The sequence below is a fragment of the Bos indicus x Bos taurus genome, chromosome 8 (genome assembly GCF_003369695.1).
Source record: "Bos indicus x Bos taurus breed Angus x Brahman F1 hybrid chromosome 8, Bos_hybrid_MaternalHap_v2.0, whole genome shotgun sequence".
Lineage (NCBI taxonomy): Eukaryota > Metazoa > Chordata > Mammalia > Artiodactyla > Bovidae > Bos > Bos indicus x Bos taurus.
In genome coordinates this window covers 103,429,014-103,452,975 of record NC_040083.1, presented here as the reverse complement: position 1 = coordinate 103,452,975, position 23,962 = coordinate 103,429,014, and the positions used below count along the sequence as shown (strand labels likewise).

Genomic DNA, 23,962 nt, shown 5'->3' with positions numbered 1-23,962 from the left:
ATGGATCAGGGGCTTAGGAGCACGTAACAGGGGGATGGCCCTAAAGACCAGGCGAGGAGTGTGTGGGCCAAGGGCGCAGTAGACTGGGAGGCCAGACAAAGGCACACACAAAGCCCAAGGGACTCAGGGATATGGACTCTATTCCATACATATTAAATCATTCTGAGGCAGACCCTGCCCATGCGCTGGCCAAGATGATTGGACCAGGGTCAAGCAGACTTTCACGGCCCTCTGGGGTATTGTGTGGCCATAGGACTCCTTGGCGGAATGGGGGTGGTTCCTCGCACCCACGCCTGACACCCCAGTGCCAGGGAACACCCATTATGGAGGGCAGGGTGGAATCTTAGGGAGTTAAAGGCACAAAGACGTGGACTGAAGAGACAGAAATGAGTTGTCTGTTACAGGGGTTGAAGTGTGGCAAGGCCTCAGAGGGTCTCTGGGTGCGTGGCTTTGAAACCTCGGTTTCCTTGCCTGGAAAATAGATAATCAATCTTACCTCAGTGAATCAGTATGAGAACCACATGTAGTGGTTCAAATGCCACGCAGGTAGCAGGGCCTCCGGGAGTGTGTGCTCAGGGACAACTACGGGTCACGTAGTCGTGTCTGACTCTTTGCGACCCCATAGACTGTAGCCCACCAGGCTCCTCTGTCCATGGAATTTTCCAGGCAAGAACACTGGAATGAGTGGCCATTTCCAACTCCAGGGGCTCTCCTGACCCAGGGGTTGAACCCGTGTCTCCTACGTCTCCTGCCTTGGCAGGTGATTTCCAGGGCTGCACTGAGACATTCTACCTGAGCCAAGGGCTCCCACTCTGTGACTGAAGCTTTGGGAAAACAGACCCAGAGAGGTCAAGCCATTGGCTTAAATTCACACAGCCCAGAGGAATCCTCAGTCACCCACAAAACTACAAATAGAAACAATAACTGCTACCATCTATTGAGTTTTTACTATGTGACAAGCACAATGACCTCATGACCTAGAAGCTATTATTCCCATTTTTCAGATGAGAAAACTGCAGTTCAGACCCAGCAGGACTCCTGCCCCGGGGCCTTTGCACCTGCTCTTCCCTCAACCTGGAAAGCTCTTCCCCACAGCAACCACAAAATTAAAAGATGTTCGCTCCATGGAAGAAAGGCTATGACAAAGCTAGACAGCATATTAAAAAGCAGAGACATTACTTTGCTGACAAAGATCCATGTAGTCAAAGCTATGGTTTTTCCAGTAGTCATGTATGGATGTGAGAGTTGGACTATAAAGAAACCTGAGCGCCGAAGAATTGATGCTTTTGAACTGTGGTGTTGGGGAAGACTCTTGAGAGTCCCTTGGACAGCAAAGAGATCCCACCAGTCCATCCTCAAAGAAAGCAACCCTGAATATTCACTGGAAGGATTGAGGCTGAAGCTGAAGCTTCAGCACTTGGCTACATGATGTGAAGAGCGAACTCACTGGAAAAGACCCTGATGCTGGGAAGGATTGAGGGCAGGAGGAGAAGGACAACAGAGGATGAGATGGTTGGATGGCATCACCAACTCAATGAACATGAGTTTGAGCAAACTCAGGAGTTGGTGAAGGGCACGGAAGCCTGATATGCTGCAGTCCATGTGGTCGCAAGGAGTTCGACAGGACTGACTGAACAACAACAATTAGCCCTCAGGCACAAAAGAACGGGTGAGGTGCCCCTTCTGTCAGTTCCATGAGGTCAGGACCTGGATGTCTCTCTTCTCTGAACCCCACCCCCCGACTTGGCCCCCAGAGGGCCCAGATCCCTATACTACAACAGGTAAGGTGTCATGAACACGCATGTCAACCACAGAATCACAGTCAACCCCCTTTCTGGCCACCCTTGAGTGTTCCTGGCTCCCTTGCAGCTGCCTCTCACCTTCTAACTCCCCCACTATCCCTTCTCCATCAACCACAAACAAAGGGAGGCCCAGACCCAGAGATGAAGATGGGTCCAAGCCCAGGAGTGAACCTGTGGGGCAGCAGCAGAGAACCTTAAGCCACCAGCAGGGGCCGGGGCTGAAAGAAAGATGCTTCAGTTACAATCCTGGGTCTCCTTCGACCTGACAACGGGACCCTGGACGTATCACCCCGACTCTCAGAGCCTCAGTTTCCCCTTGTGAAAAATGAGATCGTTGGAATGAATGACTTTCCCCCAAGCGAAGATTCTAGGAATCCACTTGCGCAGCATTATTGCCAACTCGTGAACTTGAGCCAACACTGAGATCAGAGGCCCTGGACAAGAACAGAGTTAGTATCCTGGTTCCGTTGTGAAACTCTGGGCAAGTTACTTGAACTCTCTGGGCCTTGGCTTTTTCTTCCTGCCCCACAGATTCCCAAAAAAAGGGAGAAATAATTTCCTTCTACAATGGACAATCAGGGTCAGAGCTGGTGAACCGGGGTTCCTGCTGAGCCTGTCTTGTGGTCACGTCTCCGGTGGGCCTGCCCAACACCCCAGGGCCCTCTGGCCTTGTGTGTGTAGCAGTAAAACAGGTGAAACCAGCACAATACAGAGACTGAGTGTTCTCAGACACAGGAGCACAGATATCCAGTCTAGACAAGGCCCCCAGCATGGACACTCACGACCCAGACAACAGAAGCCCCCCGACACAGAACCACCTTGCAGGACAATTGCTGGACGCACTGAGAAGCACCATCCCAGAAGGGCCCAGAGTCCTCAGAAGCCCCCAGCCCCAGCTGTGCAGCAGCCACTCAAGTGTTCTGGCAGCAGGACCCGAGGCCCAGACAGCCCCCCATTCCTGCCCACACACTCAAAGCAGAGCAGGGCGGAGCAGAGAGAAGCGAAGAATGCCCAGGCCATGGGTGGACGGGCCACATGGCCAGTGGGAGGTCAGGTTCACCCATAGAATCTGCGTAATAGACACGGAAAATCTTTACCGGCCTACCCATCTTGCCCCTCTTGCCAGGAACGCCAGGCAGACCCTGTAGAAGGAAACAGGGAAGAGATCAGGACAGGATTCCAGCAGGAGACTAACAGCATTGCTCCAAACCAGCCTCTCTTCCACCCACAAGAGGAAGTCACGGTAAGCCTGGCATCCAGTCCACATACACAACCGGCGCCAGTGATGCGCACGTCGGATGGACGGTCCTTAAATGCAGGTCCTCAGAGTAGGGGCCTGCAAGGACCTGAGCTGGGGAGGTTCCTGAGGAAAGCACCTAGGACTCTGGTATTGAGTGGATACTCAATAAATGCTCCCGCTGTTTCCCTGCGATTCTCTTTCCCCAGCTTATTGATGAGATTACAGTTGAGTCCCCAAATGTGGGCTCAGGTGGAGAGGGGACGAGCCAGTCCAGAGGCAGGTGGGGCACACCACCTCTGTCCTGGGAACTCCAGCAGCCCCGGACACACACACACAAATGAGCGTGGTGTGTTCAGGAAAGCGTCACATAACTCGTGCCTGGTGGGATCTGGTCCATAGGCCATATTGATCGGAAATTTGAAATAAGCCCACTTCTCATTTGCTGAAAGCCCTTCAGGAGCTCCTCATGCTTTCGGAACAGTCCCTCTCCTGACCTTGGTTCCTGGGGGCCATATAGCTGTGCCCGGGGGCCCCCTCCGGCCTGTCTCCCATCCACATTCCTGCCTTGCGCTCAGAGCTTTGTGCTGTTAAAACTCGCCAAGTAAGCTTCTGTCCCTGACTTTGCACGTGCTGTTCTCTGTGTCTGGAAGGCATCTGCCTCGAATTCTCCCTTAGTGGACACCTGTTTAACTCTGCGGCACCTCCTCCAGGAGGGATTCCAGAACTTTTCCAGCCTGGCCCGTGGCAGAGGGAGTGGGTGGGGGAGAGATAAACAGAGAAGGCATACTCACTCGCTCTCCATCAGACCCTGGCAGGCCGAAGAGCCCCGGGAGTCCAATGTAGCCCTAGGAAAAGAGCAGAGGGGAGGTCAGAAGGGCTGGCTGGTGGGGTGTGGCTTGCCCGGCTCGGCCCAGCCCGGCCCAGACACCCCTTGTGCACTCTGGCGCCTGGCTCCTCTTCCTTGCAGGCAGCGGTGGCGGCTCCAGTGGTTCCACGATGACATAGGCCTTGAGGCAAGTGTATATGCCCATGGACTGCATGGTGCTGGCTTCCACGATGTAGTCCAAAGGCACATACCCTCACGCCAGGGAAGGGCGCGGGCACTCGCAGGGGAAGGCCCGCCCCATGCCGGGGGCTCCTGGACCTGCTGGAAGGAAGCTCTCCGCCGGGTTAGATGCTGGGGTGGCACCAAGCCCTACCCACCCTCCCAGGGAGGCTGGCGGGCACTTGCGGCTCCTGCAATGCCTCCTTCTAGGCCTCCAAGGCTGTGCACATGGGGCTCACATCACCCTGGACCGCCTGAGGGTGGCCGGCAGTGACAGCCGCTGCCACCCCGGCGTGCTGGCATCCTGCCAAGCACGTGTGCCACTGAGTTCAGCCCTCCCAAGGACCCTGCAGATGGCCTGTCCTCCTCCTCACTGACAAAGAAGACCCAGGCTCTGGAGAGAAAGCAGCACAGCGAGTCAGGGGTGGAGTCCGGATCGTCTGCCCTCTAGCCTCTCTCCACGCCATGCCCTCCACCAGGCATGCCCTTCCCACCCCCACGACTGCAGAACCAATGCTTTCAAGCCCGGCTCGGAGAGTCTCTCCTCTGGCTAGCATACCTGATGCCTCCAACCAGAAGCAACCTCCTCCCCTCTCCCTGGCCCCTTATTTATACCCCCTGCATGGGTGCTAAGTTGCTTCAGTGTCGTGTCTGACTCTGCAACCCCATGGACCATAGCCCACCAGGCTCCTCTGTCCAAGGGATTCTCCAGGCAAGAATACTAGAGTGGGTTGTCATTTCCTCCTCCTGGAAATCTTCCAGACCCATGGATTGAACCTGCATCTCTTGTGACTCCTGCATTGCATGTGGATTCTTAACCACTGAGCCACCAAGGAAGCCCCTATTTGTACCCCACTTAATAGATTTACCACTTTCTCTTCTGTGTCTTCATTATCTTTCTCCACGTTTCATGGCCTCATTAGCCCGGGAACGTCTCCAGAGCAGGAACCTAGCCCAGGGTTCCTATCATATCTGTACTCTCTAGATGTTTGTGAAATGACTTCACTGAGTGAATGGACGTGAGTTTGAGCAAACTCAGGGAGATGAAGGACGCGGAAGCCTGGCATGCTACAGTCCCTGGGGTCACAGAGTCAGACACGACTGGGCGACGGAACAACATAAGCTAACATTTACTGAGCACAAAGTATGTGCCAGACCCACTTCTCCTTCCTCTGCAAACATTTAAGGCATCTACTGTGCCCTCTCCACACCCTCAGGAGATAGGAATTATTAGTCAGCTTCCTATAGAGGTGAGGTCATTTAGGCCCAGAGAGGCTAAGTGACTTGCCCAAGGTCACATGTAGCAGAATGTGGTATTTGAATTGAGGTCATCTGACTCCCAGGGCCAGGGCCCCTCTAACCACTTTGCTACCCTGCCTCCCATAAACAAGCAACCAGTGCAGACTCACAAGCATTTCTCCGTCCCTAGAAGAGGTCACGAGGCCCCTTTCTTAGCATCATCTTAACAAATGATGTTTACTGATCGTTCCTAGCAGGGCTTATATCCCAGATTTGCAGTGATGGGCTCAGAGAGGTCCAGAGATGTGCCCAAGCTCCCACAGCTGGTTAATGGCAGGGTAGGTCTCCAAACCAGCTGCCCGGACCCCAAGTCTGTGCTCTGCCTACTTCATAAACATAAGGCCGGTGATGGCAGGATTGGGCGGGCAGCCTGAGTGGCCCTGGCTCACCCAGGCTGCTCAGGGCCCTGTGACCCTGAAAAGGTGTGTGCCAGGGTCAGACCAGCAATCCCCTGCACACGTGACCTCTAGATGCCACAGCAAGGCAAATGGCAAGCAGCCCCAGATGTCATTAGCCTGCCTCGCTTCTCCGGTCCTCCTGGTAGATCAGAGACCTGGGGCTGAACCAAGAAGCCCTTCTCCCTCAGTTCAGGAGGCCCCTCTGGGGCCAGAGCTCGCGGGGACAGTTGGATAAAGGGAAGGAGGGGGCCCAGCTCCTAGGACAGGAGCCTCCTCAGCCCCCGTCTATCACTGCCCCGCCCCCATCACCATCATCATCATCGCTGACATCATCAACACGTCCTGGGGAACTTTCCCAACTCCAGCCACTCTCCTAACACCCGCCCGTCAGGTCCAGGGATTCGGGCTGAGACTGCAGCCATAAATAGCGTTGGCTCAGGCTCGAAGGACATGTCATACCTGACCTGACCTGGCCTGACCGAGGACTCTGTGACCCACTTGCTGAGCATTCTTTAAAAGGCAGGCAGCCCAGCCCTCCAAATACCTGGGTCCTCAATCCCAGCCCCACCTTAGGCAAGCTGTGGGAACTGGGGCCCCATCATGAGCCCAGTTTCCTTGTATATAGAAGACAGGATTCCACTAGATTGCTTCTCAGTCTTCTAAACTCCGTTTTACCCCCATTCAATTCACCCAGAACTTTCTCCATTGCCCCACAACCCACCTGGGAGCCCACCTCAGCAGGATTTACACTTCCAAATTCCTAGCATCCCCCTAACCGTGCCAGGGGTAGGAATGGACATCCCTCCCACTGGAAAGATGGGCAAAGAGCCTGCTGGCTACTCAGGGTTCGTTTCAGGGGCCTTGAAGGAGGGGCCGAGGAGATGCTCCATTAGCCTTCAGGCCTGGACAACATTCACTCATTGGTCAGGACTGCCTTCCCTAAAGGGTGATACCCCAGCCCTCAGCTAGGTGTAGGAGTGAGGCCTCAGAGGACTCCAGTGACAAACAAAGTGGCCCCAGCTTTGGTTCCCTACTGATTGGACTTGCTGGGGGACACAGCAAGCAAATGTGTGATTATAGCAGCTGGACTGCGGCCGAGCCTCCAGCTGACCTGTGCTGCCCAGCTGCCTGGCCGTGGAGACCAAGCTGGCTCCAGGGTTCCCCACCATGTAGCCATCCTCTGCCTCTCTGCTCTTGGGAGCACTCAGGCGGGAGGACCAAGGCCCCAGCTCCCCCAGAAGACCCTGGGTGGACACTGCAGGCTTTACAGCCCCGATCGCCCACGGGGCCCGCTGGAGGGACAGGAAATGCCCACCCGGACCCCCAGGCAGGCAGCACGTGCCAAGTCGCACTTACCCGGCTACCTTTGGGCCCAGGGTCTCCTACAGGTCCAGGCAGCCCCTGAAACACAAAAGACAGAAGGGCAAGGACATATGGAGACGTTCTAGCTGCTGCCAACAACCCAGGCCAAGTCTGTCTCCGTTGGCTTCAGCTGTCCCTCTGTATGATAGGAGTGGGGTTACACTCCTGATCTTCAAACGGAGCCCCCAGCTACCCCAGGGCCCCAAGCAGGCGGCTGGGAGAGCTTCTGGAGCCACGCTCTCACACCCCAGAACTACTCTTTGTTCTGTTTCCTCCTGAGCATCCTTGCCCTGCTGCCTTCAGAGAAGGCTCCTCAGCACAGCGCCCTGAACAGCCCTTTCCTTCAGGGCCCACCTGGCAGGTATAGCTCCTGGGCCCCCAGCCCACCGCCTCCCTCTGCCTGGGGGCACCCGTGGCCAGCTCCACACCACCACGGCCACAGAGCTTCCAGAAGCCATATACTGCACCTGCCTGCCAGGGTAACCTTTGGCCCCTGGGCTACCCTCGGGTCCTGGCTGCCCCTGCAAAGGAATAAGAGAAACATAAGGAAAGGGGAGACCCTGCCCAGCTCCAGGTCTGGAGGGCGGTGAGGGACCGGGGTTTACAATGGACAAAGAGAAGGGCAGGAATGTGAGACGAAAGGGGAGGAAGGGGAGGCCATCGGCCTGCTGGGCGCCCCCGCTAACCCACCCTCTTCCCCCAGCCCACCCTTTTGAGAAACCGGTCCGACCAGCTTGGAGGGACAAAACCCCCTGTCCTTGCAGCCCAGGAATAAAGCACTGAGGGGGCCTGGCTGGGCTCTCCCACGCTGGCAGCGGCTGATGTTTGACTTGGGCCAGGGCAGCCAAAATTCCTGCAAACCCCGTGGTGGCGTGTATAATATCCCCTAACATCGCCCGGAACAGGCCAGCTATTCATGGCGCTAACCGGAGTCCAGCGGCTCATGCCAGCACTGGGCCGGCGTGGACTCCAGCCCTTTCAGGCAGATGTGGCTGGGGGAGAGGTGGGGTCGGGTGGGGGCCCCAGCGGGATGGGAGGCAGAGCCTCCTGGCTCTGGAGCTTACTCGTGGAACCGGGCAGGGTGGGGTGGAGGCCAAGGACAGGCAGGGGGGCTGGAGCAAGGGAGGGCGAGGAGGGCGGGGCTGAGGCTGCAGCCCTCACCTGTTCTCCGGGGTGCCCCGTCGGTCCAGGATAACCCTTCTGTCCCTGCGGAGGGAAAGAAACCACTTGAGCCTAGGACCACACGTCTGGGTCCGGGGATCACTGCAGGCGCTACGGCAGGGACGTGTGCTAGTACGCGTCTGAGAACTGCTGTCCGAGTGGAGATAAGTACATCAGGCATCCTGCAGTTTCCTCTCCGTCACCAGTGGTTCTTAGACCAGAAGACAGCCGGGATTGATCCCTCCTGGGGCAGGGCTTGTGAGCTGAATTAGGATACAGCAACTGGGAGAGACTGCTGCTCTTATCACCACCCTTCTTTCCAAACCCAGAGAGAAGGTAAGAACGTCCGAAGCAGGGCTGGAGGGATGTCTCAGTGATGGGCGGACAGATGAGGACCTTAAAGTCTGAGCTGTGCTCACCCACCATACAATGCTGGGATTTTTCTGTCGGAACCTTCTCACTAACCCCCTGTCAGAAAAGATCTCATACATATTGACCAATCGTGTGACCCTCAAATAGCTGCCCCCCTTCTTCCCAGTGATTCCAGCCACTATTCCAGGGGACAAGAGGCCGCTGGACTGACTGAGAAAGAGTCTGGTGACGTTTCAGTACCAACCATGTGTCCTGTCCCCACAGTCTAATTCCCGTGGTCCAAGGCCAGGTCTCCAGGTCAAGAGAATCAAAACGAGTGTGTGCCTGCAGGTGGCACTGGGGACAGCCACTTGGACTGTTTCATGAGTGTAAGGAGCTCTTTGCAGGGAAACCCCAGACTTCAAACTTCCCTAAGCTTTGGGCTGTTAGGAAACAAGACGGAGCAGGGGCTTCCGTTTCAGACAGTGTGGTGGAGATGGGGTAATCTCCATTAGATCCCCCCTTCACCGGAGCCCTGTGCTGGGTCCAGACCATCTCTGACTTACTGTGCAACCCTGGAGGGGTCACTGCCCTTCTCTGGATGTCAAATAAGGGAGTTAGAACTCCGAGGACCCTTCAGTTCTGGTGTTCTGGAACTCAGGAGTTCTAGGGCTCCCCCAGCATGTTATTCACTCAGTCGTGTCTGACTCGTTGCAACCCCATGGACTGTAGCCCACCAGGCTCCTCTGTCCATGCATTTCTCCAGGCAAGAATACTGGAGTGGGTAGCCATTGCCTTCTATAAGGGATCTTCCCAACCCAGGGATCGAACCCAGGTTTCCTGCATTGCAGGTAGAAGCCCTAGGGCTGCCCCAGGCTGGTGATTAACAAGACTCTAGACTACACACACACACACACATACGATGCCTGTGAACCCCTTCTACCCACTGTTCTTTATATCATCTCCATCCTACAGAGGAGAAAACCGAGTCTTGAAGAATGGAAGTCACTTGTCCAGAATCCCATTACTAAGGAGCAGCGGCTCAAGCTCACCACTGGGTCCTTCTGACACCGGAGGCCACACGGAGAGCCTTGCAGCCTCCCTGGGCATGTACAGTTCATGCACATCCACAAACACCCACAGGCACACACGTTTGGCACCCCCACAGACCCCTAGAAAGCGGCACTCTTTAATTATAAACAGCATCGCTCTGATCCAAGAGGTTTGGGGAGTTTACGAGCATTCCTTCTGCACCTACTCACGCCTCGAGACTGCTCAGCGTTGTGATTGCATCTCAGACCTGGGGCCCATGATCTTGATGCAGCACGGCTGGGTGAGATTCCGCCAGCATGCCATTCTTCCCCAATGGGCAAAGTGATGCAGCGGCCACAGTCAGCAGCCAGCATGCAGAGTGGGTAAGATCTCTTGTTTCAGATTAATCTGGATCCCTATCCTGCTTCCCTACTGGCTGGAGGCCTTGGGGCCCCCTCTCTGAGCCCTGGTTTCATCTTGCAAAATGGGGTTCTCAGGGGTTGGCATTATAGACTGTATGATATAATGTGTGAAGCACTTAGCACCACACTGAAGTCAACGGCCCCATAAAGACCAGCTGCTGTTAGTAGCATGATCTTTATATTTCATTCATTCATGCAACAAAACATTTGCTGCACTTTCATGCTCTGGCCCCATGCTAGGCATCGGCTGAACAAGAAGACAAGATCCTTTGCCTTAACGGAATTTACAGTCTAATTAAGCAGATACAAAAACAAATAAATATAAAACGTAATGTCTCAAGGATCTGCTCACATGGGGGTAGAGTCTCAGTCTTGCAAGATGAAAAAGTTCTGGAGATCGATTGCACAACAGTGTGAACATACCCAACACTGCTGGACTGCACACACAAACAGGGTTCAGATGGAAAAATGTACGTGATGTGTTTTCTCATCATCACTGAAAACGAAATTCTAAAAAAGCGATAATGTGTGGCATGTGCTATGGCGCTATGGAGAGTGCTATGGAGCGCTATGGAGAAAAGTGAGCAGAGTCAGAGGACAGAGCAGGGCCATGTTGGGCAGGGTGGTGACCGTGGCAGGCAGGGGGGCTGGACACAGGGCTGGCTCTCTGGGGAAAGGCTTCCCAGGCAGAGGGAACAATAGGGGCAGAAACCCTGAGGGAGAACGCTCTCAAGAAAGAATGAGCCCCGTGGGACTGGAGCAGAATGAGTGAGGGGTGAGTGGCAGAGTGACCAGGTGGTCAGAAAAGAAGCAGGAAGCCAGAGCATGCCAGGTGGAAAGATGGCAGGAAAGCACAGGAGGGTTTTGAGCAGGGATGTGTCATGGACAGGATGTATGACCATCATCCTTTCTCCACTTGAAGCCTGCCGATGAGAAAAAACAAGCAAAGCCTTTTCCCATGGAGAGCTGAGTGGAGCCTCGAGCTCTAAGCTGTGTGACTCAGCCCAGGGGTTGAGCTCTAAGCCTTCTCTGAGCCTCCCTCTGCCATCCTCTGCTGCCTCAGTGCCATAATGGAGCCAGTGCAATAACAGAGCAAGAATTCCAAGAGAAGCGAGAGGGGTCCAGGGAGCCCTGCGCACCACGTGCTCCTTTGGCTTCCTTGCAGCCACAAAGAAGCTAGAAACCAATGCTTTGGCAGACTTGTCAGTGAAATCCCAGGAGGAGATTTCAAGTAAATCTCCTACTCAGGATGCAGTGAAAAGGAAGTGAATGACCACTGGGGACGTGAACAGTGACTCACTCTATGCCTGGCCCCGCATTAAGGCCTAGGTGCACCATCTCATCAACACCTGCGATCATCCCTGAGAGGCAGGAATTACCATGCCCACTTGCCAGATGAAGAAACTGATGCCAGATGAGGAAACTGAAGCTTAGTGAGGTAAAGAGGCCACACAGCAGGCTGCGAAGTCCTATGTCCTAACTGCTGAGACCCGAGCTCACCTGGAAGAGTCACAGGGTCACCAAGGGAAAGACCCTCTTACAGACTCACCTCCCCAGGTCTGAGCTTGTGGGTCACTGTAGCATCATGAACCCACTGTCTGAGTTGGAAGGGACCTAAGCCATCAGTTTCACAGCCTCCTTCATTGGATACAATGAGAAACCGAGGCTCAGACAGGTAAACAGACTCGCCAAAGGCTAGTTGGCAAGTTATGGCCAAGCCCAGACCATTCCCCATGACTCCAGACCCACTGGGCTGGGCTTTGTCCAGAAGGCCACAGTTCGTAGGTCTTTTCCAAACCATGGACCCAGAAGGGCCTTGAACACTGCCACGAACCCGTGTTTCTGTTAGCGGACTGGGAACAGCTGAGATTGAACACAGCCAAGACATGGGGTTGGGGTGGGGGTGGGGGTTCCTATGCTCCCTGGAAAGCACCTTAACGGTGTTTACCAAGCTGGGGCCAGTGAAATAGCTTCAAATGACAGGGCCCCAGGTCTTGGAAGAATCTAAACCATTACCTTCTCCAGGGCCCCAGCAATTACATGGCGGGCGCTGACCGCAAGGTGGACCCACGGGCAGTGATTTCCCCACGGGTGATGGCTGCCTGACCGGGACGAGGGGAGAGCAGAGGCTTCAGGGGAGTTCCAGGGACCACAGAAATCTGCAAGGGGCCTCTGGCTCTCGGCAGGCGGGTCTCCACAGGACCCGTGTTTATAATAGAACTCGGGCTATATTTTGGTTTGGGAGCCAGATTAATCATTGCTTACAATGCACAAGTAAAAACCAGACATCACCTCACTGTTACTGCAGACAGTCTCCCCGTCGGCTGGGATGCTATTTGGGCTTTGGGAAGGGAGGGGAGGGGGGGTCTTGTCCCTTCCTGGGGGTCCTGAGAACCAGCCTAGACCTCTCAGCGGATCCCCCCTCGCACACTGATCTTGAAGGCTCCATATCAGCCTGCACGAGGCCCCAGCTTCTCTTGCAGTAGAATAAAGCTCACCAGACCCACTCAGCATTCCACGAGGCTTCCGGCTAAACTTCTCTACCACCCTGGCAGCTCCCAGGCCACACTGGGCAGCCAGCAGGATGGACAGGCCCTCAACAGAAAGGGTCAGGAGGAAGAAACATCTTTCAAGAGGCAGAGTGAGCCATGACACCATACCCGCCAAGTTCCTGCTCCTCTCTGCACCTCAGTTTCCCTAGCTGGCCTCTCAAAGCACCCTGTTGGCCCCAAAACGATAGGATTCTATGGGATTCTGCAATGTGATGTGTGGCTTGTCCAAAAGCACAGTCCATCCCAGTACAGTCAGGCCTCTGATGCTGAACTCTGCTCAGTGGGTACCTGAAAGAGGTCAGAGCAGGGAGGTAGAGCTTCTGTATGGAGCCTTCATTCATCTGGTTACTCCTTCATTCAAAGGTTTGCTAAGCCCCACCAACGTGGCAGACTCTATCTTAGCACTAAGAACACACAAGTAAACAAAGCAAACTTGCTCCCTACCTTCTAGAACAGGATATGGGCACTAAACACATACGAAGCAGGACAAAGTAGCGCTGACTGCTAGGGGAGTACAGACACCCAAGCAGAGGAGGTGGTGGTGTAAGCTGAGGCTTGAAGGAGGAGCCTCGTTGGAGAGCAGAGGGTCAGCGGAGTTCAGAAACGGAGCCGGAGGGACTTCCCTGGTGGTCTGGTGGCTAAGACTCTGTGCTCCCAAAGCAGGGGGTCCGGATTCAATCCTGGGTTTGGGGAACTAGATCCCACATGCCACAACTAAAGATCCCACATGCCGCAACGATGTGACCAGTAGAGCCATTTAAAATAAATAATTCTTTTAAATAAATAAATGTTCTTAAAAAAAAAAGAAACAGAGTGGGTGTAGGCACCAGAAGATCAGAACAGCTCAGCAACAGGGGGAACCCAAGGAGGTTCTCAGTAGGGGCGCTGTATGGAACGGGGGGTGCTGCTTGGAACTGGGGATGCTGCTTGGAACTGGAGGTGCTGTATGGAACTGGGGGTGCTACATGGAACTGGGGGTGCTATGTCCAGATAGAACTGGCAGTTCTGCAGAAAGGCAGGAGATTGCCTTAAGGTTTGTCAATCACACACCCCCAAAAACATCCCCAGATGACCCCCTCTGCCTGCCCACTTTACTACAGACTCTCAGACAGTGGCCAACGCAGAAGGCATAGGGAGGGGTTATGGGTAGGGTGAGGGTGGCGGGAGGGAGCCAAGAGGAAGTTTCAATTTGGGTACCAACTTTATTCCATCAGTGATGTCTGCCTGGAGCAATGTGTTAAGAAAGAGTCTGAGGCTGAATTAGGCTTGGCAAGAAAGAGCAACTCGTTATGTCTGTCATGGGCAGAGGAGGCAGGGAGGTGTGGGGTGAAAGAGCAGATGTCTGTGTCCAGCGCTGTGCTGAGCCCCACATGAGGAACAAAGAAGAAGAGGTCCTCCTCTGTGAACTTGGTCTAGTCTGACAACTATGCCAAGAATATCAGTGAGTTGCCCGCTAGCCAGAAAATGCAGAGTCCCAAAGAGGCTGAGAAAATGCGCTGGTGTGAGAAGGCAGATACGAATTCTGCCTGGAGGTGCTGGGCAGATACTCTTGGAAAAGATGGCATGTGAGGGTAAAATCGAGACTGATACATCAAGATGAGTAGGGAGGAGAGAGCCTGCCAGGGGAGAGCCCAGCATAAACAAATACAGGGAGGCAGGAAGGCCCAGGGCACATGGGTTGGATGCTTCGAAGGTTTCTATACAGCAGAATTCTTTGGTCTTGGCACCACTGACACCGCAGCTGGATCAGCCTTTGCTGTGGGTGGGGTGTGTGTGCCATACATCACAAGATCTGTAACAGCATCTCTGGCGTCTACTCATTTAAAGCTAGAAGCGCCCCCTCCCAGGGGGTAATGACCAAAAATGCCTCCACTGTGAACTGTTCCCTGGGGGCAGTTGAGAAGCGCTTGCTCTATAGGAGCGAAGGCAGGGGGATTAGACTAGGGACAGCACTGGATTCTGCCCTCCCAAGGAGCAAACAGGGCTCTCCAGCTTTCTGGGCTAGAGGAGGGTGTGTGTGTGTGTGTGAGTCCCTAGTCATGTCTGACTCTTTGTGACCCCATGGACCATAGCCCGCCAGGCTCCTCTGTCCATGGGATTCCCCAGGCAAGAATACTGGAGTGAGTAGCCATTTCCTTCTCCAAGGGATCTTCCCAAACCAGGGGTCAAACCCAGGTCTCCTGCACTGCAAGCAGATTCTTTACCATCTGAGCCACAAGGGAGGGCAGTTAACTGGTAACTAAGCAAGATGACTGATGGGACCAAGTGGGCAAGACCTTCTTCAGTGCTGCTTCTTCACGATCATTCGTTCATTCACGCTGGGTGCTGAGGACATAGCATCTTATTTAACCCTCCGAAACACTGCACAAAGCAACTGAGGCCATTGGCCCAAGCTCACAGAGCAGGAGGGGGACAGAGCTGGGATTCCATCCAGGCGTGTCTGACCTGCCCTTGGGAATCAGCTCAGCAGAGTCCCTTGGCTAGCATCGCAGACAGATGCGGAGAAGGGAGCCTTATTGAAGGTGGGGAGGCTCTTATGTAAGAAACTGTTTCCATCAGCATTGTAGAGAGGGAAAGGGCCTGCAGGTTAGAAGACCTGAGTTCAAATCACAGGTCTGCCATTTAGTGACCCTGGAAGCTCTGTCCACTAGCCCAGTGGCTCTCGGCCTTGGCTGCACGTGATGATCTAGTGCTCTAGTCCACTGAGACCAGCTGAATTGGAACCCCTGTGGAGGTGAAGGACAAACTCCCGCACTGGTTCTCACACACAGAGGGGCTGGGAACCAGGGCTGTAGACTTCACTCTCCGAAAGCCCTCAGTGATCTCATTGGCATTTAACACCTGTGTCAGCAAAGGGCCAGGTACATAGGTACATCTTTGTGCAATGACTGGAAGAGTGAATGAATGAATGAAACCTATTTGGGCCTTAGTTTTCTCAGCTGTAAAATGGGCATAATACTGCTTAACTGCTGGAGGCTATTGTGAGGAAGCGATGTGATGAGGAACAGCAAGCCTTTCTGTCACACTAGTCAATATAAGAAACTCCCAACTCAAAGTCCCTTTCTCCTGCCCACTTTTCTCCATGGCCTTTTTCATCTTCTAACACACCTCGTATTTTTACCATTTTTATTGCCTCCTTCCTCCCACAAGACTGCAAACTCTGAGGATCAGGGATTTTTGTCTCTATTCAGCTCAGAGGCCTGCACACTTCCTGACACACAATAGGCAACCAATCCGTCCTGTTGAAGAAATGAATGAATAGGGCTACTGGTGTCACTATGAGGTGACACCAAAATTCAACGTGCTGATGAGCAAAGGGCACACTGGCCTCGCCTCTCAGCCACTGACGTGCTTTCTCGCTCAAGGCTCCCCACATGAGATGATGCAGGCAAACCGCTCAGCAGGATCAGTGCCAAATGGCTACCGTTGTTACCAAAAGATGCTTGTGGGAGGAGCGACTACGGACAAACAGGGATGGTTCCAGGTGAGGTTGCCCACCCCATTGGCCTGCCTCCCTGACCCCCACCACTGGTCAGGGGTCCCTGCCTTGAGACCTGAGCACCACCACTCCCTGTGATTAGGTGACACTGACCTGCCAGACCAAACTCCCCCGTGTTTGCCTCGACAGGAGCCAGAGGGACTCGGTGGAAATGGCTTTGCCAAATCGTTTTCCTACCACACAGAGACTCTTCCTTAATTTAGAAAAGATGTCTCTCCCTGCTCAGGTGAGCTGGTTCCCCTGCGCTGGGGACTCTGGGCCTCCCTGGACATCTGCTAAGAGCAGGAAGGCTAGAACCCCAGGCAGGAGCCAGTCCCGTCTGGTTTTCCATCTTCCACCTCCTCTGCTAGATTCCTACTCCCGTGCCAAGCGAGACCACCACTGGCTGCTTTATGAGCCAGGACTGGAAGAAGACTTTTCCACTCACACCTCATCCATCAGAAACTGCTGGAGCCCAGAGAGGAAGTGAGCGGGGAGAGGGAGTTCCTCTGTGTTCTCTGAGCCAGAAAAGACCACGTTTCCCCAGCTCACAGACAGCCACGCACTCCTGTCTGGGTCTGGCTTCTTCAGATCTGCAGGAGGACCTGTTCTGGCCGAAGAGGCTGGAGGAGAATGGGTCCGGGGGCAGTCATGTTCCATGTCCACCTGTGCCATGGGGACCCTCAGAGCATGGACAGGATGGAGCCAGGAGATGCCACGGCTGCCCAAATGAGAACCAGATGGCCAAGGAAGAGGGCAGCTGTGGCTACAGCTGGGAGCCAGCAAGGATGCTCAAGCTGCGGCCCTCGGCTGATCTATAGACTGAAAACCCATCAACAATGGGGGGTTTCCCTGCAAAAATAGTAACTGACCCTGACCCTGCACTGTCCTCCCTGTTTCCTGAACACCTACTACACACAGGCCCTGAGCGAGGCTCTGCAGGAAGAGCGACAAACCATTCTTGCATGTCCTGGTTGGTGAGGCTGGTCTGGGGGCTGAAAAGAACGCAGTTTAGAGGGACTTTGAGTCTTCAAGCAGAGTAGAGGCTCTAGACCCGAAAGCTGGGGTTCTAGAAGGGCTTCCTGGAGGGGGCACAAGTATTGTTGAGTCTGAAGGATGGTTCACCCTAGCTGCGAAGCCAGAGAGGAATTCAGGGGCACAGCCAGCCAGAGACCCACCACCTAGGAAAATGGCAGCTCTTCCCCCAAAGAGGTAACACCCCCTGCCTGACTGATGCAGTGATGAGGTGGGGGAGGATGAGAACAGCTCAAAATGCACAGAGAACTCTGCCTCTATAGAGATTTCCCTGCAGTATATGGGAGGGATGATATTAGACCCAGAGAGGTTACTGACTTGCCCCAGGTCACACAGCGAGCAAATGGTGGAGCAGGGAGTGGAGTCCAGATGCAACTGACCCCGGAGCCCACTCGCTCAACTTCCAGGCTGCAGACCTTGCTCGTGGTTTACAGACCCCGAGAGATCAGGGACAGGGGACGGGGTAGGTCATGGTCACTCCAGGTAGAAGGCTGAGGCTCAGGGAGGGGATGTGCAGGTCCCAGGCCACTCAGCTCATGGAAGGTGGAGCCGAACCTATGGGGACTCCTGGCTCTGACAATATTCCTTCCACCACCAAGAGCACCCTCAGGACCTCCCTGGAGCAGCTGGGATGCAAAAGGAAGGACAGGGTTACTTCTTGTCACATCTCACTAACCATGGTGGGGGGACCTGCTCCAAGCCAAGGTGCTCCACGCCCCCGGGTAAGCACAGACCCTCAGAAACCTCTCTCCCCTCTGGCCACCAGCCCACTGCCGAGGATCTGGGCCAGGGCTGGGGAGAGGCAGTACATAGCACTCCTGTCTGAGGACCCCGCTTGCTAGGAAACCCACTGGACAAAGTGAAGCATCAGCACCAAAGTGTACCTTTCGTCCAAGGGGTCCTGGATTCCCAGTGAGCCCGGGCAAGCCCATGTCGCCCTGAAAAAAACACAGAAAACGGGGTGAGATGGGGCAATAGGAGCAGACACTTATTGAAAGTTCGGCCTCCCAGGGCCAGTGGTTTGCAAATAGGATTCACGGAGGCCTAAAGGCCTCAGGGGAGACTCAGGTCCTCTGCACAGGGTGAGGGCAGCCGAGCAGGCATGGGACCCAGCCCCTCCCCACATAATTCAGTCTCTCCATTTGATCTGTTTTCTATGTTGGACTTCGGCAGAAGGAACCATCTGGGGAATGGGTTACACCGCCAAAACTATGTTTGCAAACCACTGCCCTGGAGAACACGCAACCTGTTCCAACTGGCAATCCCTCTCCTACATTCCTGACCCCCTCTCTCCTGCCTGTGCTGGACATGGTGGCCACCCAGTAGGGGGCATTTCTGCCACCACCATGAGACCCAGGAGCAGACAACGCAGGAGCAGGAGAGAAACCTGGGCCCCTGGAGGTCATCCAGCCCGGGTACAAAGTCTGGTCTACACCTGACCAGTTGCGTGGCCTCCAGCCGCCGCCTCTGGGGCCTCTGTTTCCTCCCAGGCAAACTAGGCCCAGCTGCCTGGGCTATAAGCTTATGAGGATCCAATGGGGGTGCATGTGGATGTATATACACAGGAAGCGCTTGCTGAGTGAGCAAACTTCTCATGAAGATGTGAAGGAATGAGCCTCCTGTGTCTCAGAGAAATCAACAGGAGCCGCCACCTCTAAGTCTCCATGCACCAGAGCCTGGGCTGAGAAGCAGAGTTCTTCCGGTCAGGAGGGCTTTGGGGTTGTGTCCAGAAGGAAACCAGACTCAAGGACTCCTTCCAGAGGATGGATGTCCGGGACCCTGGGCGATCTTACTTAGAGTTCTGGGTTCCCCTGCTCTGGCCTGACTTGCACTCCCTCCAGGCCCCTTGCCTAACTTACAGGGTGGATGCTTCAGGGGCAATGAAGTCCTTGGGCCTAACTCTTCTCTCTTCCATGGGAGAAGTTCTGGTCTCAGCCCTTCAGAGTCAGGCAGCCCTGCCTCCCCAGCCCATTCCCTTCTACGTCCTGAAAATCCATAGATCCGTGTGTTGAACTAACCACCTTGGAGGGGTCTTCGAATGTCTGCTGGAAGCTTCCTGGGCGTGTGCCACCAAGAAGCTTCTGGATGCCGAGGGCCACCTCGCAGGCCCTGCAGAAAACCCACTCAGAGCATTAGGCCAAAGGACATTCACCAAAGGAATGTCCACAGGTCACATTTTTTTGTCAGTTTTATTGGCTGCACATAGGAAGAAGGCAGCAGGGATAGCTTTGGGTTTGGTGCAGGGAGAGCTGAAGGGCTTCAAAGAGAACAGACCACGTCCTTTTCTACATCCTGCCTCCAGCCTTTTGTTACGCAGAGGCCTCTGTCAGGAGGTCCATGCCACGGCATGGCGGTTTCCCTACCATCCACTCCTCCGCTTCCCTGAGCACTGGGGTCCCTGGAAACCTACCTTTGCCCCATCGTGGGCCTTTCCTGGTGAGAGCCCGGGGTCCCCTTTCTGTCCCTGAAACAGAAACAATTCCACTTTGGCCGCCACGTCTTCTAAAGAGGGTTTCTCCCCACCAACTCTGCTCAAATCCCTGTCCTCTGCTTAAATGCCCTCCCCTTCCACCCCACTCACATTCCTCCATGGGGTCCTCTTCAATCCCATCACTCCCCTGCTCCAGCAACCCTCCATAGCTGCCCACCACCCTACTGACAAAGTCTGAACTCCCCCTTGGGTGTCCCAAGTCTTCCATCATCTGGTCCCACCCACCCTATTCAGAACTCTGCTCTCCTCCTACCAGCCCAGCTCAAAGACGGGGCCCTTCTGCCCCATCCCAGACTACAGTCCTTCTTTCCCCGGGACTTGCACATTCCTGCTGCTGGGTCCTTATGCAGGTAGTCACCCCCAAGTAGAAAACCACTCCCCCCACAATCATCATTAGCCAAACCAGAAACATTCTCAAGATGCAGCTTGACTGCATCCTCCCCCACCAATCTGTAGATCCCTGGGCCCACTGTATAGGTGATGTGCTCCCCCAGGGCTCTCAGAGACCTTCTAAGAGACACATCCTGAAGTTAAGCTTGATTCTTTCTGCTTTTCCTAGCCCCTGATGCTCACCTCACCGTCTCAAATTACCTAGAGCCAGTGGACTAACAGCCACTTAATCTATGTACAGCCCTTCACAGTTTGCAATATCCCTCAACCCACCAGGTTCCCAGAATAGACAGATGAAGTGGACAAAGGAAGTGCTACTACCCCATAATACATTCAGGGAAACTGAGGCCTGGAGAAGGAAAAGGACAGCCCAGGAACTCAAGCTGAGGCACTGGCAGAGCTAAGACTAGGACCCTGAATTTGTGACTCCCATAACAGAGGCCTGGGACCCAACAAGTTAGAATAGGCGGGAATAGCAGAGACACTGACAAGTAGTATGTCCCCAGTCAGACCAGCATCCCTAGTCCCACGCACAGGGAGCATCCCCATCACAAGGATCCTGGCTTCTATGAGCACGTGCTCAGGGAAGGACCTACCAGCTGTGTCTCTTATAGCTAAAGAGGGCTCTGGCCTGATTAAATTACTCAGCAGACAGTCCTTTGAGAAGTCAGTCTCCTGATCTGTCCCTTAGCCTCACTCCCCAGCTCACTCCCCAATCTGAGTCCTGAGTCAGAAGTCCTGGGTTAAGCCACAGACGCACAGTAGGGTCTTAAGCAAGTGACTTCACTTCTCTGAGCTTGTTTCCTCACCTTTAAAATGCGGGCTGCACAGCACACACACACACACATACGCACACAGAGGCATGTGCACAGACGCATGGGTGCATGTTCACACACACACACATGCACACACACACATGTGCACACACACGCACACACATGCACACACACGCGCACACACACATGCACGCACGCACACATGTGCACACACGCGCACACACATGTGCACACACATGCACACACACATGCGCACACACACACAAGGGTGCAGGCACACATGGCCGCCTGGCATCCAGGTTTCTTGGCAAGGAGCCAGTGAGATGTTACACGTGGGGAGGGTGGAATGGCCAACTTTAATTAGTTCCCATTTGATTCTTTTCTGTGTCAGGACACAGATCTTCCAAATCCTGACTCAGTCACTCTGCATGAGAAATCACTGCATTCCAAACCTTAAGACAGAGAGGGTGCCCTTTCGCTGCCCACCTACCACGTGCCCAACACTGTGCCAGGCCCACTCAATGCAGCACCTCGCCAGCCCTCTTACACACACATGTGGCAACACAGGACCAAGCGCCAGATCCAGAGGGGCTGAGTCATAGTCCAGGGTGGCATGCAGGTAAGAGGCCATGTCTCACTAGGTCTGACTAGGTCCTGGGTCAATCTGACTCCAGAGCCCTCACGTACAAATGGGAAGCCTAGATGCCTCTCCCACATGCCCTCCGGCTGCCCCAGGCTGCAGGGCAGTCCCTCCTTGCTAGAACCCCAACTCTCTGTCCACCTGGGTCCATCCAGGTCACTGCTGAGGGCCTCACCTCTAGGATCAACAGCCTCATGCTGCAGCAGCCCCTTGTTGACACTCTCCCAGCCTCGGCGTTCACAAGCCCAGCTCCAATGCCTTTTATGTCCATGTGCAAGGCCAGGCCCAGGGCCACCCAGGATTCCAATGGCCAAAAAAGGATAGCAGCTTCTACCCACCCCGCCCTTGCCCACCTCGCTCTGCAGCCAATAGAGGAGCTGGGCTTAAAATGCTCTCATGGGGGGGCCTTTGTGCATCCTGTCCTGTCATCTTACAAAGGGGGAAACTGAGACCCGAAGGGATGCCAGACTGGTTCCTTTGCCCAGAGGCCATATCCGGGGCATTTTAGTTTCTATGGACTGCTCTCTGCACTCTCAGCAGCCAGCACCGTGTTTGGGACTTAATCTCTGCCCAAGAACAACAAAAGAACACTGAAATTTATTGAACATCTACACATCCTACAGTGTACACTGGGAATACCATGGTGGGGATCAAGACACAAGTCGTGCCGGTGGGGACCTCTCGAGGGAAAAACCAGAGACTGGTAATGCTGAATGCTCTAGCATTTTCTAGTGCTCTTCTAAGTCTTCAGCACGTAAATCTAAAAGGGAGCCATGATCACTATCCCCATTTCACAGATGAGGAAACTGAGGCACAGAGAGGGTAAATAATTTGTCCAAGATCCTATAATTCATAAGTGGGATTTTGATTCAGGAAGTCTGCTTCCAGAGCCCAAGCTCTTTACATTTCAATACACCACAGATGACCAACTATGACCAGTGACACGTGGAGTACAGGAGGGAGCTGGGAGAACTTGACCCAGACTGAGAGTCAATCAGCCAAGCTAAGGCTGGAGGAAGACAAGAAGGGAAGCAGATGCAGTGTGGGCTCCACGGATGCTCAAGGCACCCGTGCTCAGCTGAAGGTGTGACTTCTGGGATGCAGAAAGTTATCCATCTTCCCAGCCAGACTCCTGCAAATTCTCTAGTAAGAGATATAAAGAATAATAAAGTCTAATTAATTGTTTACACCTCAGTGAGGTTGAGGACGTGGGTGCCAGACCCAGCTCTCCAGCCAATGAGCCGGTGTGATCTTGGACAAGTCCCTTTCCCTCTGTATGGAATAGCAGACTCTAGTTAACAGAGCCTTGAGGAGCTAGAAGATGGTTAGGAAGGTATATACTAAGCCAGAAGTGCTACTAACAGAGCGGGAATGGAAACTATGAGCTGCTTTCTTGCAGGTGAAGTTGGGAAGTGGAAAGAACAGAAGGCTTTGGTTACACGAGGCCTCACGAGGGGCTGAGACAAAGAAGGAGCGAACCAAGGACCGGAAAATTCTGGGCCAGAAATCCCCTGTGCAAGTCATCTTTTGCAAGATACACGATCCTGAGTACGTAGCACAGGGCCCGGCCCCGAGGAGGCATCAGAAAAATATTTCCCAAGTGAGAAAATAAATCAGTGGAGTCTCAAGAGACAACTCTAGGGCTAGGATTGGGTCGGATCTGGCCCCAGCTCTGGAAGGTCCTCTGAAGGTTCACTGGGTCTCTGGCCATCATTACTACTGTTTCATGTGTGTATAAGTTCTGGCCACAGCAATAAGGCAGGAAAAACAAATAAGACTACTAACCTTTGAGGAAAAGGAGGCAAAAATATGTCCTTTTTTGCAAACAATATGAGTGCCTGTCTAAAAATTCAGGAGAACTAAGTGAAATACTGTTAGAACCAATAAAATAATTCAGCAAAGGGCATGGTTGTAAAATAAACACCAGAAGTACAAATATACAAAGTCAATAGTTCTTTTTCAATAGCTGAAAGCCAGCTAGAAAATATAATGGGGAAAATATTCCATTCATAACAGCAACAAAAATATAAAATTTCTAAGCACAAACTTAGTAAGAAATGTGCCAGGTTTATGCAATAAAAACTATAGAGTTTTATTATGAGACGTTTTAAAAACTCAACCAAATGGGAAGATATGCCATGGTTTTAGATGGAAAAAGTTAATATTTTAAAGATGGTAATTCTTCACAAATAAACACATTTAATACAATTCCAAGAAAAACCCCAAGAGAGGTTTTTTTCTAAGGAAATTATTAAGATGGGCATAAAGTTCATCTGACAGATTAAATAGCCAGAACATTATAAGTGGAGCAGGGAGACACACAGTATAAAGATAATAACTGTCATAAAATAGTACTTTACTAGGCTAAAAATATACAAACATAGCAATGAAACATATTTGAATGGCCTAAAATAGACCCTGGTCTGTCATGTAATAGTGGAGGAAAAGTCATTTAATAAATGATCAACTACTGCAGGGAAAATAAAGC

At 53.5% G+C, this 23,962-nt stretch overlaps 1 protein-coding gene across 8 annotated transcripts in view; it reads right to left on the bottom strand.

Moving 5' to 3' along the window:
• The window catches only part of COL27A1 (collagen type XXVII alpha 1 chain), a 153,102-nt gene that overhangs the window by 95,539 nt on the left and 33,601 nt on the right, over nt 1-23,962 (bottom strand). For 7 of the 8 annotated variants that reach the window (XR_003512404.1, XM_027550601.1, XM_027550606.1 and 4 more), the window contains exons 6-12: nt 19,588-19,641; nt 18,062-18,115; nt 8,308-8,352; nt 7,614-7,667; nt 7,141-7,185; nt 3,834-3,887; nt 2,900-2,944 (exon numbers count right to left, since the gene is read on the bottom strand). Coding sequence is in view for 7 of the 8 variants with exons in the window: in XM_027550601.1 (XP_027406402.1) it covers nt 2,900-2,944; nt 3,834-3,887; nt 7,141-7,185; nt 7,614-7,667; nt 8,308-8,352; nt 18,062-18,115; nt 19,588-19,641 (351 nt within the window). In the remaining variant the exon portion in view is untranslated. The remainder of the gene's footprint in view (nt 1-2,899; nt 2,945-3,833; nt 3,888-7,140; nt 7,186-7,613; nt 7,668-8,307; nt 8,353-18,061; nt 18,116-19,587; nt 19,642-23,962) is intronic. The other variant, XM_027550604.1, reaches the window with a different exon arrangement.